The 18,505-nt window shown below is 39.0% G+C and overlaps 1 protein-coding gene across 2 annotated transcripts in view; it reads right to left on the bottom strand.

Moving 5' to 3' along the window:
• The window catches only part of SPIDR (scaffolding protein involved in DNA repair), a 208,203-nt gene that overhangs the window by 145,680 nt on the left and 44,018 nt on the right, over positions 1–18,505 (bottom strand). For both annotated transcript variants that reach the window (XR_001411377.1, XM_014936883.1), the window contains exon 6: positions 3,313–3,569. Coding sequence is in view for 1 of the 2 variants with exons in the window: in XM_014936883.1 (XP_014792369.1) it covers positions 3,313–3,569 (257 nt within the window). In the remaining variant the exon portion in view is untranslated. The remainder of the gene's footprint in view (positions 1–3,312; positions 3,570–18,505) is intronic.

Below are 18,505 nucleotides of genomic sequence, written 5' to 3'. Positions count from 1 at the left end.
TTACATCTACAATAGGATCAAACAAAATACTCTTTCCTCGCATTCAGGCAACCACCCATTTCCATTTTAGCACCAAAAAGATTCACAGAGGAGAGAACAGTAGAAAATAATTAATTTGAATTTTTCCACAGACTGTTATGGCTCTTTTCTTTGGTTTGTTTTTTTTTTCTGTGTTTGGTTTTGCTTGGGGTTTGGGAGGGAGGAATTCTTAGGGGTTTTTCTTTGAGGTTGCATAGAAAAATGTAGTCATTGAGGTAACAGAAGCATAGCTGCAATCACATAAGCAAATATAAACACAGATTGCAGCGTGCCTAAAGAATTTGGAGGAGAATGTAACACCTGGTATAAGATTGTTTTCAGAATATATAAACTCAATTTTTAAAAAAACATTCTCTCCACTTTTGAAGATAGCGAACAGCAAAGAGAGATGAAAATAGAAATAATTTCTATTTTCTTAAAAGTGGAAAAAACCCACAGGAGGCCTATCCTGCCTACATCAGGACACTTCCATGAAGTAAGCATAATAAATACGGTCTGCATTTGGAGTGGAACCTCTCGCACAGGAATTCACATAGGAAGACAGAAGCTCTCCCACCTGCACCATCTCTGCTCAACCCATTCTTCCCTAGGCACCAGCCTGGAAAAGAGAGCCTGGCTAAGCAGAGACTCTCAGCTCTTTTCCATCTACTGCGCAGTTCCAAATAGTCCAAGTGGGAGCCCATGGGCCAGATCCAGCTTGCAGGATGATTCCCCCTGCTTGCTGCTTTTTCTCCTGTGGCTTCAACCTGCAGCACATGTGGAAAGGACGGAGAAATGACAAGCCAACGACTGCTATGGTCGAGTGGGAGGTGTCCCTGCCCATGGCAAGGGGGGCTGGAACTCAATGATCTTTAAGGTCCCTTCCAACCCAAACCATTCTATGATTCTATGTAACTTTTATATATAAATGTTATATAGCTATATAACCAGAAAGAAGACGTCGTCACTTCATCAGTCAAGAAGCTGACAAATCTTTCCCAGAACTGGCTTCAATCCACAGCACTGAAAACCTGAGCTTTCCAATTGAGGATGCAGACATTTATATCCACCATTAGCACACCAATGAAACAGGAGTGGGATGGGAAAGGATGGGAAAGAGATACACGCAGAATTAATGTCCTGAACAGGAAGAGTGAAAAGATGACAATTACCTGGACAAGCAAAATAACTAGATAAACAAAACTCATAACTAAGGAATTTCCTGTCTGCTTCCTTGTTCCCAAAGGAACCCAAGGTGGAACCACAGGATAGATGAGTGAAAAACCTTGCAAGCTCTGCTCCTCTGGCCACTCTGGACAGACTACATTCTATACTGTTGTCACTCATATGTTTTTAAAGCTATTTGTTCTCTTATACACTTGTTTCAGAGTATCTTTGCTGTAAGATGTATTTTTTGCACTGAGACTATTGATAGTAGAGGTCATCAAATGAAGCTGGTTGGTGCAGATCCGAGTCATGTTTAAGCTACAGAATTCCTAACCCTGGGATGTTACTGCACCAGCCAAAAGTTTTTATGGTTTCAGAAAACTACTGGGCAAATTCATGAAAAGACAAACCCACTGACGGTAACAAACAGCTCCTGAGCAGTAAACTGCTGGTAGCTGGAAATGCATCTGGATAAAATACCACTATACGCTTGCCCTGTTCTTATTACCTTCACACATACTTGCTTTTGGCCATCAACAGGCATTTTGGGGGGTTACAACTTTGGTCTGACCTAGTGCAGTTGTGTCTTTATGTTTTTAAAGTAACAAGAAATAAAGCTTGATTGCACAAGCAAAGTACTTTTAAGTATAAAGATCCTCAGTAACTAGAACTTTCAAATACATTCCCTTAGCCAGAATTTTGAAATAGCCAAGAACATTTTTAGAGAAAAATCAGGTATGGCTATTTAACCAAAGTGAAGATCTATTTTTAAAGTAATTGATTGAGCTGTAAAAAAGTAAGAAAGAATGACATTGTTAAAAACTCAACAGATATCTATAGCAGCACCATGTGTAACTGTAGTCTCCATAGCTTGAGGCATACCTTCACGTTTAAGTTAAAGCAACTTTCATTAATTCAATATAGAAAGTGACCATTTCTGCACTGCAATTAGCTAGAGAAATAGTGATCTGTGAACATCAGGCTTCCACTGCTCCGGCTTCAGCTGTTTTCTTTCCGCAGTTAGATGTCTTTTAAATATATTTAATTTAGTCACAGAGATTTCAATTTCAGATTGACAAATACACCCCACCTTTGCCTAAATATCACTCTGTCCTGCACTATTCAAGCACTATTGCTCATCTACCCTTTTCCTACAGTATTATGGATAATTTTGCCCTGACAAATCTGGAGAGAACCAAAAAAAAAAAACACCACAGCTACAGCATTTTTGCAGACTATCTGGAGAGGCACAAAGCAATGAAATGATTACAAGCTAAAAAAGAAGTATATCTACTCACACGTCTGTAAGGAACTGTAAAACATTATTAGAAGTGCAAAAACTGTATCTATTTGTATCTATTTGTTCAAGATCAAGAGCTTTCAGCACAGATTTTAAAAATTAACTGAGTTCTTTCTTGTCTTGTTTGCTTGTTTAAAGATAAATCATATTCTGTAAGTTTTTAGAATTTGCATCACATAAAATGTTTATCCTTGTGTCCTGATTTCAGCTGGGACAGAGTTAGTTTTCTTTCTAGTAGCTGCTGTGTTTTCGATTTAGTATGAGAATAAGGCTGATAACACATATTGGTTTAGCTGTTGCTAAGAGATTTTTACGTTAGTCAAGGACTTTTTCAACTTCCCATAGCAGCTGAGAGGGAGCATAGAGAGGACAAGCTGGCCAAAGGAACATCCCATACCACAGACGCCATCCTCAGTCTAGAAATGGGGATTGGCTGGGAAGTGGGAATTAGTGATAGTTCCTTAGGACAGGCTGGGCAACCAATCATCAGGTGGTGAGAGCAACTTGTGCTCTATCACTTTATTTTGTATAGTCTTTTACCATTATTATTATTATTATCATTATTATTATTTTGCTCTTGTGTTACTGTTCTGTTAAGCTGTCTTTATCTCAATCCATGAGTTGTTCTTTTTTCCTCCTTCCTTTTCTCCCTCTTCTCCATACCCACTGGGAGTGGTGGGAGTGAGTGAGTGGCTGTGCAGTCCTAGTTGCTGGCTGCGGTTAAACCACAACACTTTGAAATGCATTCCTACTCTTCTGTGAGTATTCTTTTGACTTAGGATTAAAAAAAAACCCAAACATTTCCTTAAGGCAGACAGTGCCTTTACCTCAGCAGCTTCCTCTTCTTCGCGGAGTCGGCGGGGGCTCGGGGGGCCTTGCCCACCTGCTTCCCAGGGGTGTGGAGAAGGGCCTGCGCAGACCTCAGCCACTCGCTGGCTGGTCGTGCTGTAGCATCCTCCATGTCCACTCCTGACCTCGACCACAATCTCTTTGTGGATCCTGAAGCAGTGGTCGCCAGGCCCGTCTCTTCTTCTCCCACGCTGTCATTATCGGATGAATACTCAGAAATTTCTGCCGAAGTCGTCTAAACAAATAAAAATATAAAGCTATTTAAACAAAATGCAAATAACATAGCACAGGTTTACATAGGCAGTTATTGATGTTCCCTAGTAATCCATAAATTGAATGCCAATTTATTAATGTAACTTGGACAACTTCACTGTAAATGCACATTAATCTTCTGTAAGTGAACACAAACTCCTGAATATAAGGGACAATTGGGATGAAAAACATCTATTTTTTCAAAATATTAGATCTCTAAAATTTATAAAAATGATAAGACAATGCTTATCTCTATCAGGAGAAGTTTCCAGAGAGGTGTCAGGATTAAAGCAAGTTTTCAGGAGAGCAGAAAGAGGCTAATGAGTGACAGGGACTGTGACTGCCAGGAGAACTGAGAGAAAGGAAGATTTTCCCTCAGGATTCAAGCAAGTAGGAAGACTGGCTTCCATAGTCTGAATGGCAGGAAGAAATGCATGCCTTTATTGAGAACTCATAGCTAGCAAAAAGTCTGTTGCCTTTTGTTAAAACAAGATTTTGACTACTAAAGCTGGCCTTCACCCACGTCCAGCAGGCCTATGGCTTCCCAGGAAGGTTTCAGAAGTTGAGCATAAGCTATTGGGCTGCATCCAGGAAGCTCCAGGGAGGACTGACCAGTGGTCAGCAGCCAGGGCTGTGAGCAAGCAGGGCTGGAGTTCAGAGACATGGAAGGCTGAGGAGAGGGTGGGCAGGGAAAATTCACCCGCTTTGGCTCAGCTTGTTTTACTCTCCTTTAGGGCTCCCACACAAGCAGGGCAAGGCAGCTGGGTTGGCACCTAAGGTGAGCTCTGCAGTTGTTATGTATACTATGTGCTCTTGACCCACTGCTTCTTCAATACTGAGTATTAAATAAATACTGAGTAAAACCACTGGGAAAGTGGCATTTTACCTAGTACAGCATGAAATGGTCTAAAACTCAGGAATCGGCAGAAGAAACAAAGCTGGGCTCAGCCTTCAGGAGCTAATTGGAAAAAAACCAACACTGTGCAAATTCTAGTGGGGTGAACGAGGTAACAGTCCCATCACTGGGACAACTAGCACTAGCCCAGCTCAAGGAAGCTTCCACAAAACTGTTCTGTTGAATCAGCAGATTAAGTAACTCAGCCTGATGCTTGAAAGAACCAAAACCCAACGCAAAACATTAGGTTCACGTTATCAATGGGGAACCAGAAAACCCCAAAGACTGACTTTGCTCCAGATCACGCTAACTGGATCACAAAATATGTCCTGAAATAAATGAGCCTGTTCCTCTGGTCTAATGTGGTAAGCAGCTCTCCACACCGGTTGTCTGACAACTGGCTCAGATAGACTTGAAAGATAAGAGAAGAAAGAGAGGGAAATCACTGCATTCACTAATGCTGTTGTGTATGTTATTCATTAGCGTAATCATCTGAAACCAACATTTCTCAACTGTGCACAAAAATGAGTTCAGCTCTTGCCAGTTCTTTAATACATTCTTCACGTAAGTGATGAGACACTGTGTTCATGTTCTGAGAGCTTACCTAAGTAGTCTGGAAATTGAAAGGACCTTTTAAAGTTACCCAGAGAAGGAGAATAGCTAAAAGAATGTAATTAATATCAGCCTGTTCTAAACACAACAGTCAACATTCGTCCCTTGGCAACAATATTTCTCTGAAAACAAACTCCTTCCATGCTGGAAATGAGCCAGAAATAAAAGGTTTCAAACAGTACGAAAGCAGTAAGCAAGCACTTCATTCTTAAAACACCGTTCCAACACACACTTTTGCTTTAGGAATGCTTTAATTTTGCTTGAATTGCTATGATATCCACTGCACCAAAAAAAAGGATGCAAACCTGAAGATCTTTGAGCAAGTAAAATGCAAATGAGGAAAGCCCTTGGGATGTGCTTCAAGTTAAGCACAGGTTTTAATCCCACTCACTGCTGTAAGAGTTAAGAAGCTTTCCTAAGTAAAGATTGTCTAATAAATCATTTAATTCTTCTGCTAATATTTATTATTGTATACTTGTGTAGACTTAACTTCCCCAAGGAAACCGTACTTTGGGGTTTTTGTTTTTGGTTTGTTTGCTTGTTAGAGTTTTGCATTTGTTTTTTTTTTTTTTAAATTGGTCAGTTGGAAATTTTTCTTAAAAGAGGAAGCTATAAAAAATGGAGAAGAAAAACAAAGAACAAAAACTCAGCCTTCCAATTCCGTATATTATTTAACTGTAGCCACCATCCGAAACATGGTCTGAAGAAAAAAATATTTAAAAAAAACACAAACACGATTTTTCAAGTACTCAGGAAATGAGCGGGCATGTCTAAAAACATTATGGTGGTGGATAGTTGACAAAAAAAATGCATTTAATTTCTTAGGTTTGCTTAAAACAATCATTGATATATAGTAAAGAAATTGTTTGTCAACTACCAATATCTTAAACATAATGAAGCTGAATTTTCAAAGGATTTTTTTTGGTTTTTTGTTTGTTTGTTTGTTTTTTTAAATAATATCCCCAGTAATATCACAGAGAGTTTCTGAAGAGCATCATTGCTCAGCAGAGAGAAGTGACAAATTAAAAGTAGTTGACTTTTCTACATTGCTTGTTATTTCAAAAAATAGTTGGTTTTTTGTTTGTTTGTTTGTTTTTTTAAATAATATCCCCAGTAATATCACAGAGAGTTTCTGAAGAGCATCATTGCTCAGCAGAGAGAAGTGACAAATTAAAAGTAGTTGACTTTTCTACATTGCTTGTTATTTCAAAAAATAGTAATTTTTGGTTATGGAAGCTGAAGGTATACTGCTCCCCACCACATGCAGGCTCCGTTCCCCACCTCAATACCTTCCTTCAACCTGAGCCCAATGCAATCATCCCCATCCTGGGCTTTTCCATGACTATCTCCCGTATATCCCAACCACTCCAAATACTGTTAATAGACTGTTCACTAGGATTTACCTATCACTTCCAATGATGGCCTTGCCACAACACCCTCTTTTATATCATGCTAAACACTCTTTCACATGCAAGGGCTGAGTTGAAAAAAAAAAAATAAATGCAGGAGCTGACCTCAATCTCTCTCACAAAAATGACAAACATGGCTCATTTTGAACACTTCTAGAATAAAGAGATTTTCATTTGAAAGGTTCTAAATGTTCCCCTTTCGTGGCTCTTTCTTTTGAGGAAAAATTACTTCAGTACAAGTGCACAGAATACTGCCATTTTTTCTGATAAAATTTGGCTACAGGAAAAAAAAAAAAAAAGTCAGTGAGCACTGTAGCTGAGCATCCAGGACCCTATAGTTTTAAATCAAAATGCACCAAAAGAGAGCTCTCAAGGTGAATTAATGTATGATGTGTTTTTGACAGAACTCACCAGTACTACCTAACATACAGGATCATACAAATGTAAAACCAGAAACTATAATGAGTTAAACAGTTAAGATTGCTAAAAGATATATTATTACCTGTGTAAATTCATTTTAAAAAAATCACCAAAAAAACCAGCCACAGAAATGGTAAAATCCTGGCCCAAATTGTTCAAAGACAAAACCCTTGACCTCAGTGAAATAAAGACAGCAATCCATAAGCATGTAGACTTTGCATGTGGGCAGCACAGAAGATAAACTGCTGTTACTTCTGTGGCTCCCTCCCTCACACGCAAGAGCTTTGTTTCAGCTGCCTGTTGCTTCGCCTTGAACACTTTATGAGTTCTCTGGGAGTACCTCTGCAATCTGCACAGCATTTGCCTCCAAAAGGTCTGAAAAAATTACCTCTTCACTTAATAATGACAGAATCAAGAAATATCTGTATTTGATCACTTCAATAAGCACTCAATATTTCTTACCAACAAAATAGCAGTAACTTAATACAAGAAGTGTTACATTTATATTTGAAGGTTCCAGCTTCAGCATAAAAAGCAAAACTGTAGAAAAGTTTCTGTACAAAAAGAAAGCTAACATATCAATCCTATTAAAAAATTAATACATCTGTATTTTTAAGAAAAGGCGCTCTCATACAGTGACTGCAAATTAGAGGCAAGGTCATGAGCTGTTGGTAGAGCTTTTCATGCCCCTTGACTCTCCTCCCAAGATACATCAACTCTGTCAAACTTTTCTGCGGAAGAATGTCCGTATATACACCCTACTTTTCTATTGGTTAAACGCTTTCACTTGTTCAGTCATTGTACATTCAGAAAAAGTTGTAAATCTTTTCCAGTTGATACGAAGATATCTTGCAGACATAATGCCCAATAGAAGTCCACAGATATTCTGAACAAGTTTGTCAGCTTGAACTAAGATGCTTCAGCACACTGTCTGAATCCTTTTACTGATAAAAAATTCTATATAGATACTGAAATAACTTTTTTCAGATGGAGGTCACTTAGGCTGTCTTTTCCTTCCCTAAAAATAATAAATTTCTGCCCTCTTGTTATCTTACTATAGCTTAGCTCAAATGGCAGAAGAACTATATAGGGTTTCTCAGATGGCACCCTTATGGAACCAAGCTTTCTCTAGGTCACAGAGACAAGTTATGTCAGAAATGGAAATAGTATTTGAGAGTTTCAGACTTCGACCACTGTACATACAGAGGAAAATTAATCTTGTGACATTTCCTTTCCTACTTGTTCCTTCACATATCTTTGCCTCTAACTCTGGAAGTATTTTCTATTATGCTCTCCCTGTTCTCTCACATCTTTTTCTCTTTCCTGATTCTCTTACTCATTTCAGAGTTAATTTGCATTTCTCCTAACTGCCCTCTCTTGACAGCTCTCAAGATGGATGGAAACTGACTGGTATTAACAAACACACACAGTGATCTTAGGCAACTATCATAGAATGGTAGAAATGGTTAGAATCAGAAGGGACCTTAAAGATCACCCAGTTCCAACCCCCCTGCCATGGGCAGGGACACCTCCCACTAGAGCAGGCTGCTCAAAGCCCCATCCAGTCTGGCCTTGAACACTTCCAGGGATGGGGCATCCACATCTTTGGGCAACCAGTTCCAGTGTCTCACCACCCTCACAGGAAAGAATTTCTTTCTAGTGTCTAATCTAAATCTACCCTCTTTCAATTTAAAACCATTACCCCTCATCCTATCACTAGGTAGTGATAGGTAGATAAAGAGTCCCTCCCCATCTCTCCTGTAGGCCCCCTTCAGGTACTGGAAGTCCGTTATAAGGTCTCCCTGGAGTCTTCTCTTCTCCAGGCTGAGCAACCCCAGCTCCCTCAGCCTGTCTTCATAGGAGAGGTGCTCCAGCCCTTTCATCATTTTCATGGCCCTCCACTGGATCCATTCCAACAGGTCCATGTCCTTCCTGTGTTGAGGACTCCAAAGCTGGACACAGTACTCCAGGGGGGTCTCATGAGAGCAGAGGAGCAGACTATCCTACCACCTCCCCTTTTATACAGCCTTCCCTTCTGATAAGCAACGCTGCATTTGCACTGCTGGTACTCTTTGCTGTTACACATGCAAAGAGATTCAAATGCAGCAATCTTCTACCCCAGGGAGTTAGTTACAGGAGATTTTATATCTTGTGTGGTACTCTCCAAAAAACAGAGAAAGCAGAAAAGCCACTGGATTTGCTACAATGAATATTCACAAGCATAAATCAACAGTGCAGTATGTCAAAGGCCCAGGCTATGCTAATGAATGCTTGAAGCTAACTCCACCAGAAGCTGGCTTGCAGGATTATAGGGAGTAGGGTAAAGGTAAAAGAAAAGAAGTTTCCCCTTAATTAATCAACGCAAAATTAATTCAAGCATCATGCACACAGATAGTACAGGATATTATAAAGCTCTATAAAGATAATTAAAGGTACAAAGGATTTAAAGCCTGCAGTTCTCTTCAAAGGTTTGTATTTTCTGAAGCTTTAACTGAAGCACTGAAGTCTATGCCAAATATTTTCCTAGTAACTTGAGAAATAATTTGGTTCCTGGTAAACTAGCTATTTTCACTCCAGAGAGATAAAATTCAGATACACCTTCACACAAGAAACTTAATGTTGAAGTGTGGAGCTAGGCGTGTGCCGCTCTGTGGGTGACACCAAGCTTTCTTCTCACGGAATAACCACAGGAACAGCACGCAAAAGGTACAAGATTAGGTAGCAGCGCGTGGGCAGAGATAACCATATGACAAAAAAGAACAACAATGAAAGACATAAATCACTAATAAGATATTTTTGGACTTGCAAGCCCAAACTGACACAGCAGATTAACTGAAATTTTGTATCTGGAACAACCACCCAGTGTTATTACAGAGACAGCATGTATTTAAAATGGATCTCAGATAATGCCTAGTTATTTAGCCAAGTACAGCATTCCTCCTCAGCACATGCGCTCAGACCATCTGATCTGTCCTAAATATTTATCAGTGGTGTTGGTTCAGCACACCGGGAAATGACACGTCCTGCTCCACACACATTAGCATTTTGTGGCTGCCATTGCAAGAAACAGAGCCATATGCTCTTCAAGGGCACAACTATGGCCACCTTGAGCATACCTCTGGGACTCTCAAGAGCAACTGCCGCTGAGCAGACAAAGGGTTTGCTTCTTTCTTCCTGCTTGGCCACCGCTAAACTTCACCAACATCTCCCTTCACACAAACACGGGAATGAATTTTTGCTATCTCCTAGATGCCACCACCCCTAGGCTGGAATGCAGTAGTTATTAGCACACAAAATCATTTATGCCAAGTAGCAAAGAAGAATGCTGTATCTACTTGAATATGGAGGAGAAGTGTAGGCAGCAACACTGTAATTATTCAAAGCAGAATTTGGTCACAGACTGCACCCTCATCTCCTCTTAATGGTGTTTTGAGACCTTTAAACAAGTGGTTAGGACTTCTCTTCTATGACTAATTAAAAAGGATTCATTGCATCTAGCAGCCAAGTTCTTCTTATCATAAAGGAAATTGATTCATGATTATCCCTGGAGGAAGGAGGCCAGCTACTAACCCTTAAGCACCACTGCTTACACTGCTGGGCTTCCCTTTGGAGAGCTCCTGGGGAAGTCTTTCCCATGTTTCACCCCATTTGTTCTGCAAGCTCTCTCAAAAATTACAGCTGCATTAGCTACTGTCTTAAAAGGTTACCCCAAGTATGATTCAATTAAAAGGAAAAATACCAATAGCTGCTATCAAATGAAAAGCAGATGGGACAGTTTCAGAGATGCCTTCATGAACTGCAGGAGTTAAAAGGGCTTTTTGTACCTGCAGCAATTCATGGAATGATACGGCCGCTGTCGAGTGCGACCACCAGTTACCCCTGATGCTGGGCTTCCTACAGGATTTCTGAAACCAAGAAAAGGTGCGGAGGGTGACACAGAGAGGACAACTCCCTCCTGCACTTCAAAGGGTGAGGAAGTTGAAGTACAGTACACAAGACCACAAAATGGTGTTTTATATCACACATGAAATAACAATTAACAAAATAAATAACTTGTATCATCAGTTATCAGCTCCCATATCTTGTGTAGATCGTATTGCCTTGAAGTGGAAAATGAGGTGATGATTAGGATTACATGCAGTATGTTTCGTTGTATATTCTTTTTGCAAGGGAGAGGTGCATGTTTTTGTTTGGTTTGAGCTCTCTCACATATAATCCTGGACACACACACACCATTGGCAGACAGTAGCCTGCATGCAGCACTAATCATTTCAGAAAACAAGAATGGAAAAAATAATAAAATTAGAATTAGATTTTGCACACACACAAAACAATAATTTAAAAAAAATCAACATGAATATCTAATCTTTGAAAGAAAAACTTTGGGAGTAGAGTGATCTAAATCACAACGAAATGGACTTTTTATAGATCTAATGAAAATCGTATTTTAGCAATTATATTTTTTTTAAATTTTTTTTAAAGCCTGGTAAAGAATACACAAGTGGCAAGGATGATGAAATCAAAGCCGTAACTTCTAATCCTGAGCAGAAACCTCAGCTTTTACAAGTCAAACAGGTTTAGCAGGCTATACCTCTGGAGATACATCCACAAACTGTTCCAGCCTGTCTCTCCCAGAACAGGTTGTTCTAAGGCACGGATCAGCCAACCGAAACAGGTGAGGCTGTCTCCTCAGCCCAACTGCTTTTTAATACAAAATTAATCAGTAAAGCAAGAAGTACTGCATTTATTTCTAAGTGTACTCTTTAGATGTAGAATTAAATAGCGATTCTGAAGGTAAGATGGAACAAAACAGCTGTCTGCTGGGCACAATGCAGGAAAGAACAGCAGGGGACAGTGAGCTATTAAGGTACAAAATGGGCACGAAGCAGCAGTTTACCCAACTGCAGTTAAGGGATACCGATATGTACCATACAGAGTGTAAGGAAAACCCTGCTGCAACCTTGGCATCTGTAGCATTTGTGCTGCAACTGCACCTCTTAAAAGCATCATTTTAGTAATTCAGAAGCTTTAGCATTAAGAAGTCAATCTATCACTTCCTAATATCCTGCATTACCACTGATCCCTCCATCAGTGGGTGACTGGAGAATTAGTCAACTTCTAGTAGACCCAACAATGCTGAAAAACGCCAACACCCAGACAACCTACAAGTGCTTTTTCTGCTTTGTCTAACTTTTTTTTTTTTTCCCATCGTACAAGAACATCTTCAGTTTCTCCCAGGGAAAATGACTGGCTGTTAAAGGCAATTTTGGATGAATTTATGCATACTGCTGGCCAACGTTACATTCAAGTGGATTACCGTAACCCTTGCTCTCCATTCCTTCCTTAAAAAAAAAGAGGGGAGGGGGGAGACGCCACTTCACGTGTTGCATCTTGCAAACTATTCAGGGACAGAACCAGGTCTCCTCTCATGCAACTGCGCATTATCCCACGCAGTTCAGCTCTCATCTTGATAAGGATCCTCCAGATGATAGAGACCCAAGTTTTCAAATATAAATACCTGACTCTGATAGGGCATGCAGATAATTACATCATTTTGCACAGAAGCCTCAACATTATGCATTGGAGTTTGGGCACACGAGAAAATTGCAGTCAGCTTATAACACCACTTAAACAGGGTTTAGGTTCTTGACACAGAAATAGTTACTTTCATGTTTCCAAGGAACAGATGTTATCACATGGTTTGATAACCTACTTTCACATTCTTTGTTTATAGTTATTCACTCAGTCTCATTTATTAAAGTTAGTGGATTCAGGCCATGAAACCTCAGTTTTATTGTCTCTGTTTTAGGTGATGCTATGGTAATTGTCCAGGTTAAGGTTTGGATGTAACAAGAGGACTCAACTGAAAGGCATGATTAAAAGCCAAATTATTATTTATGAGCTAAATCCTAAGGCACTTAGACTAAACACCTGCAGGATTCAGTAGGAACTGTTAAGGGAGGAAATACATTTCCATCTTCCAGCAACTCTTTTGTTTTGTTCCAAGCCTTCACAGAGAACAAATACTTGTAATGAGAGGTAATATCTTTTATGAGACAAACTGTGGGAAAACAGACAAGCTTTCAGCACTTAGCCCTTCTATAGGTCCAAAAAGTTTGACAAGTTTTTTTAGTCCAAAAAGATCATTTGGTCTAAATAAATTAAATCTTTCCTTATAAAATTGCTTCTCTTGTGTCTTTAACCTATACAGTTATGAATAACAATCCTGCAAACTTAAATATTTCTAAAAAAGAAACCATGACAAAAATACCTCTCACAATAATGTCACTGTTTAGACCTAACAGGGAACAGTCAAAGACTTCAAAACATCTTTCGTATTACGTATTCACTTTCAAAAAGTAGATGATAAGTGCAAGCACGCTATTCTTGAGATGAAAGGAAGCAATTCCAGAATAACTAACTAAATGAGAGATTGCACTCAGATATTCAGTGAAGTACAAATTATGCACACCAACTTCTCATCTTTGGTTGATCTGCCTGCAGTTGCCTGTGAAACCCTTTAGAAAAGCACTTATCAAAAAAGGAAAATAGAAAAAGGAAATGAGGGAGAGAGGGGAAACACAACTGGCACAGTGCTGTATAACACACAAATGCAATACAGGCATCATTTCTGCAATAATGCTCAGCACTTAGTGGAAATTTTTTGTTCATAATTTCCACAGAGGTACACAGACATGTCTTGAACTTCAGACTCTGCACTTCCAGCTCCAGCAGCGCCGGCCTTCACAGCTCCAGCACTGGCAGCTTAAGGAGACACCGGGCTGTTGGGCAGTGCAGTGCATTACATTCATTTTCTTCTACTCCCACTCACTCCACATTCTTCTCACTTGACTGTTCTCCCCTTTGCCCCATTTATTGCTTCACAGCGCCTGCGGTACTGCCCCCAAAGCCTAAAATAGTCGCTTCATTTCTTCCCTCCTCTTCATTTCTAACTTCTTCCGACCCTTTCCCTCCTCTCCAGAACTTCTTCCCCAGCCTACCTTTTCTAGAACATTGTTTCATGGTTTTGCACTGTTAAAACTATTTTAAAGGGCAAACATTTCAGGGCAGGAAATGTCTTACCACGTCTGAAATACTCTGTTAGCAATGACAGTACATGCACACATACTAAAGCACCACCTTCACCTAAGCTGACTTTTAACAGTGATAAGCACACCTATATGCAGACTGAAGAAACAGAAGACCCACTTAATTGCTTTCCCAAGTAAGCCGAAGAGCACCAAGCAAGAAAATTAGTTAAAAAAATACATTAAAAGTACTCTGCTAAAATTAATTCTGTTTGGAGAAAGAACAAAGAAAAAGCCACCCAACACTTAAGTTTACAGATTTTCTTTTAGATCATGAGCCTAAGCTTTGGAGGAGCAGAAGGAAAAGAAAATAACTATCAATAGTGTAAGGCACTGTAATTGAGAATTGTAGTGTTGTTAGAAATACACATTCTATAGAGACATCCAGAGGTGCAAACTTCTACAATACTGTCTTATGTTTGACACATTTGCACTGTTTGTTCAGAGTACACGAAAAGATTTCAAAGCGAAGACCAATTAAAACTCCTTTGAGATCTAAATTAAAGTAACATGTGTGTGCTGATATATATGTCTTACATAACATATAGTGACATGATTGCCATAACATAGGTATAACATACATTGCAGGGCACACAAAGACAATCACAGATATTTAAAACTTTTATTAGTAAATAAGGATACCAGATAAACCAGGAAAAACACACTTGAAATGTCCCAGTAAGGCAGAAATCAAATGTAACCCTTGAACAATTAAACTCAATTGACTGCTAGTCTCTAAGAACTGGCTACCAACTGGCATGCAGAGACTGCAAAGAGAAGAGCCCTGAAATATAAACATCAGTAATTTGTACCAAGCAGTTCCTTATAAGGATTATAAAGCTTGCATAAGGTAGGAAGATTAAAAAAAATTAAAATAATGCTTCTCAATTACAGGCAAAGAGAAAAAGAGCCTCAGTGCGTGTCTGCACACTTTAACACACTTTAAAAAGCAATAGTTGGTTTCCACAGCAGTCACCAATAACTTTTGGCTTTGTGCCTCCACTATCTTAAATCAGATCAAGTGATTGTGATGGCTCAATTTCACTTCCATTCTTAAGTCAATGCTTGCTTTAGTTCAGGAAGAGGGGTAGAAAAATCACATCGAACTGTCATCTTTTCTATTAGGTTAGCATATGCCAATGTATATTTACATGTGGAAAATGCAACCTCGGCTAGATTCAGAGGGTGGTGTGGGTCACCCTTTTCCTTTTTTAAAATATAATGCTAAAATATTATACAAGTTAATACAAGTTAATTCAGCTTCTAGGAAGAGCATTTAAAAATAAAATGTGTCCTTCAAGATACTATTAAGCACTCTCTGCTTATTTTCCCCTTCCCAAACTAAAAATGTTTGTGTGATATTTGTCCTTCACCCTGAACTCTGCAGCTAGCAGGATTTTTAAAAAGTGTTGCAAATATTTTTTTCAGGACCTTGTAAGTGACCTATTAGCATTCTGACCAAAAACTTACATGTTCTGTAAGAAGCGACTAAAAATAATGTGCAAGTTGCAATTTCCTGAAATAGTTGGGGCCACAAACCCGGGCCCAAAGTTTGTTCTAAAAGTAAATGGAAGCAAAATCTTTTTTATTAAACAGTGGTTAACTCTAAAACACCAGCAGTTAGAGGCCTCAACCCTGGGAACCGTGCTCAGCAATGGGAAGCTGGAGCAGGAGAAGAGGAAAAAGCCAAGTTGAGAGAAGAGAGGGACAATAACAGCAGCTTGGAAGAAAGTGCTCAAGCAGCTCTGGGCGTCCGGCTGCACCATTTTTAGGAAGTGCCTAATAGAGGCGGCTTTACTGCCTAAATGCAGAAGTGCAAATGTTGGCATCCACTGTATCAATTTTGTGCTCGTCTTACTGGCAACTATTTTAAACAGATTTCTTTTTCTTAGTGGTTAGACAGCAATGTATCATACAGTCATGTTACTTCAGGAGCAACAAATGGTCCCCCAGGTCTATTATAACTACCTAAAACTGCAACATTTTCTATTCCCCACTCCAGATCACCAAAGGGATATTTGTGCATACGGTAACCTAAACTGCTGTCTGGATGATCTGCATTCCCCAGCTCACAACAACAGTAATTTCACTTTGGTCAGAAAGATGGGCATGATGTTGCAGCAGAATTGGTTGGGGGGAAAAAAATACATAAATAAAAATCATTTTTAAAAAATCCAAATAATTTCACATGCTTCAAGGGTCATTTTTCAGTGTACAATATAGGGCAGGACTGCAAAGCTGCCAGATCTTGCTTTCTACTTGCCAAAAGCCCAATCAGTTTATCTCTGTTGGTTTAATGATTTAAATCCAACTTATATAGTATTTTCCTTTCAGTGTGTAGGACAGTAACTGCACAGATCTATCAATGTATTGTAACTCTTCTCAAATAAGGAGAGCCAAAGTTAAAGCAAGTTTTTAGACAGTGGCAGAATGTTGTGCATTCTGTACCATGTACCATGTTTTTTTCTAAAGTTATAAATTCATTAAAAGCAAACTACACACTAATTATAAATGTTATTAAAATAAAACAAAGAATTCAGTCCATTAAGAAAATTCAGAATAAAAACAAACGCAGATGTGTTGTATAATGGTGCAAGATGATTTAGTCTAGGCATAAAGGAGAATACAACTTTGGGATTCAGAAAAGAACTTGAATATTCTTGTAGAAAAGATTATTTCTCAGTTCTAAACTCCTCTGTCAAAATAATGTAAAAATACATTCATAAGTGCATCATTTAAACTCTTGGTTTCCAAAACGCTGACTTAAGATTTCCACTGGAGGTACTATAATTCAGAGCATTAACATAACACATACCAAGACTTCAGGATAAAAATCCTTTTGACATGTTTATTGACATCTACTACAGCCAAATTTACACTTGGAAATCTTAGACATTTTAAATGCATTTTCCCCCCAAATTGCCAAAAGCAAACGGATTCCGTTATGTACTAATCACTTCGGAGGAAGGTGGAGCTGAATTTCTAGAGCAGAAGCTGACTATTTGTGTCAATTTGCAAGAGTAACATCAAACAAGTGAATTATTTTTTTTAAATTTTTTTTTTGTAACAAAAGTCCTGGAAAACGGCATCACTACAGCCAAATATAAGTATCATTATTCCTGGAATGCACTTATAGAAGGAATGCAAAGCCTACCCTATGCAAAATAGCAAAAGTGTACCATTACATTTAGACTACTTGATGAGACAACTACTTCTTAAGAAAAAGCACTCAAGAAATTGAAAATTCAATTTAACAAATCACCCAGACTCTCAAACATCGCAGTGAAAAAAATATATGTATATGCACACACCCCACTACAACCCAAGCACAAGCATTTACACTTCTTTGTTTATATTTAAACATTGCTGTCATTTTCCATTTAGGAAATGTCACATACTTTTCTTCCCAGCTCTAGGTTTGTCTTTGTGTATTTATATACACCTAATGTTAACCTGTTAGCTTGTTCTGCCCAAACTACGAGGACTCTGCCTACAAAGGGGTGCCTGAATTAACTCTGCATTTGCAGAATAGCAACTTCAGTTATCTTCACTAACTTCTTCTGTGTAAGTCTGTAATATTTCAACATAAATTTTACTGAGCAGAAAAGGAAGAACAGCATAAGTAGAAAGGAGATGCGTGCACCTACGCATCCACTCCCTCCTTGCCCCAAAACTGAATTCTGTCTTACTCTCTAACCCATTACACACACACATACATACTGGTTTCAAATACAGAAAAATATTTGCAGGACTTTCATGGCAGCTAACTCTACATTGGAGGAATTACAGAAACATACTGCACAAAAATAGGGAGCAAAAGCAGTGATGCTTTCTTGTACTCAAAACTTAAGGCAAATACCCCAAGAGGTTCTACAGTTTCAAGTGATGCTATACTGATAAACCAGGACTTTGACGACATTAAACCAACATCTTATTCACATCCTGAACAGCAAGTACGGAAGTCCAGTAAAAATGAGAGGCAGATCAGAAAAGCTCCTCTATTTCATTTGACAACCATTTAAAAAGCACAGTGCAGGGAGAGGATCCAGAAAACATATTATAAATCTGGTTTTTTGTGAAAGCAACACCACTGGATTTATGTGCATGGGTTTTCTAGATATTATTATGTTACTACATATCATGGCCAAGACTGTGAAGGCTGGGTGCACTGGCCTCTCTGTGCATACAACCCTGGCAGCAAGAAGCACAGATGACGTCTAAAGTAGTTTGACAGACGATATCTGAAACCACTGCGGTGGAAGCAGAGGAACACTATTTGCTGTAGATAGCAAGCACCACCAAAAGAGTTTGCTTGCACCTGATGATCTAAAATTGAACCAGAAGATTTCTAGGGAGAGCGCATAACCCAGAACTTACAAAAAAAAAAAAAAAAAAAAAAAAATTTGTCTGGGTCAGGCAGTGGAAAGTGTCGAAAGCAGCAGAGGAAGGCTGCAGCCAGCTGACCTGAACTAACCTAAGCCACACAAAATGACTC

Source organism: Calidris pugnax, unplaced genomic scaffold (genome assembly GCF_001431845.1).
Source record: "Calidris pugnax isolate Ruff unplaced genomic scaffold, ASM143184v1 scaffold51, whole genome shotgun sequence".
Lineage (NCBI taxonomy): Eukaryota > Metazoa > Chordata > Aves > Charadriiformes > Scolopacidae > Calidris > Calidris pugnax.
The sequence above is the reverse complement of the archived record's forward strand: the minus strand, read 5'-3'. Positions and strand labels throughout refer to the sequence as shown.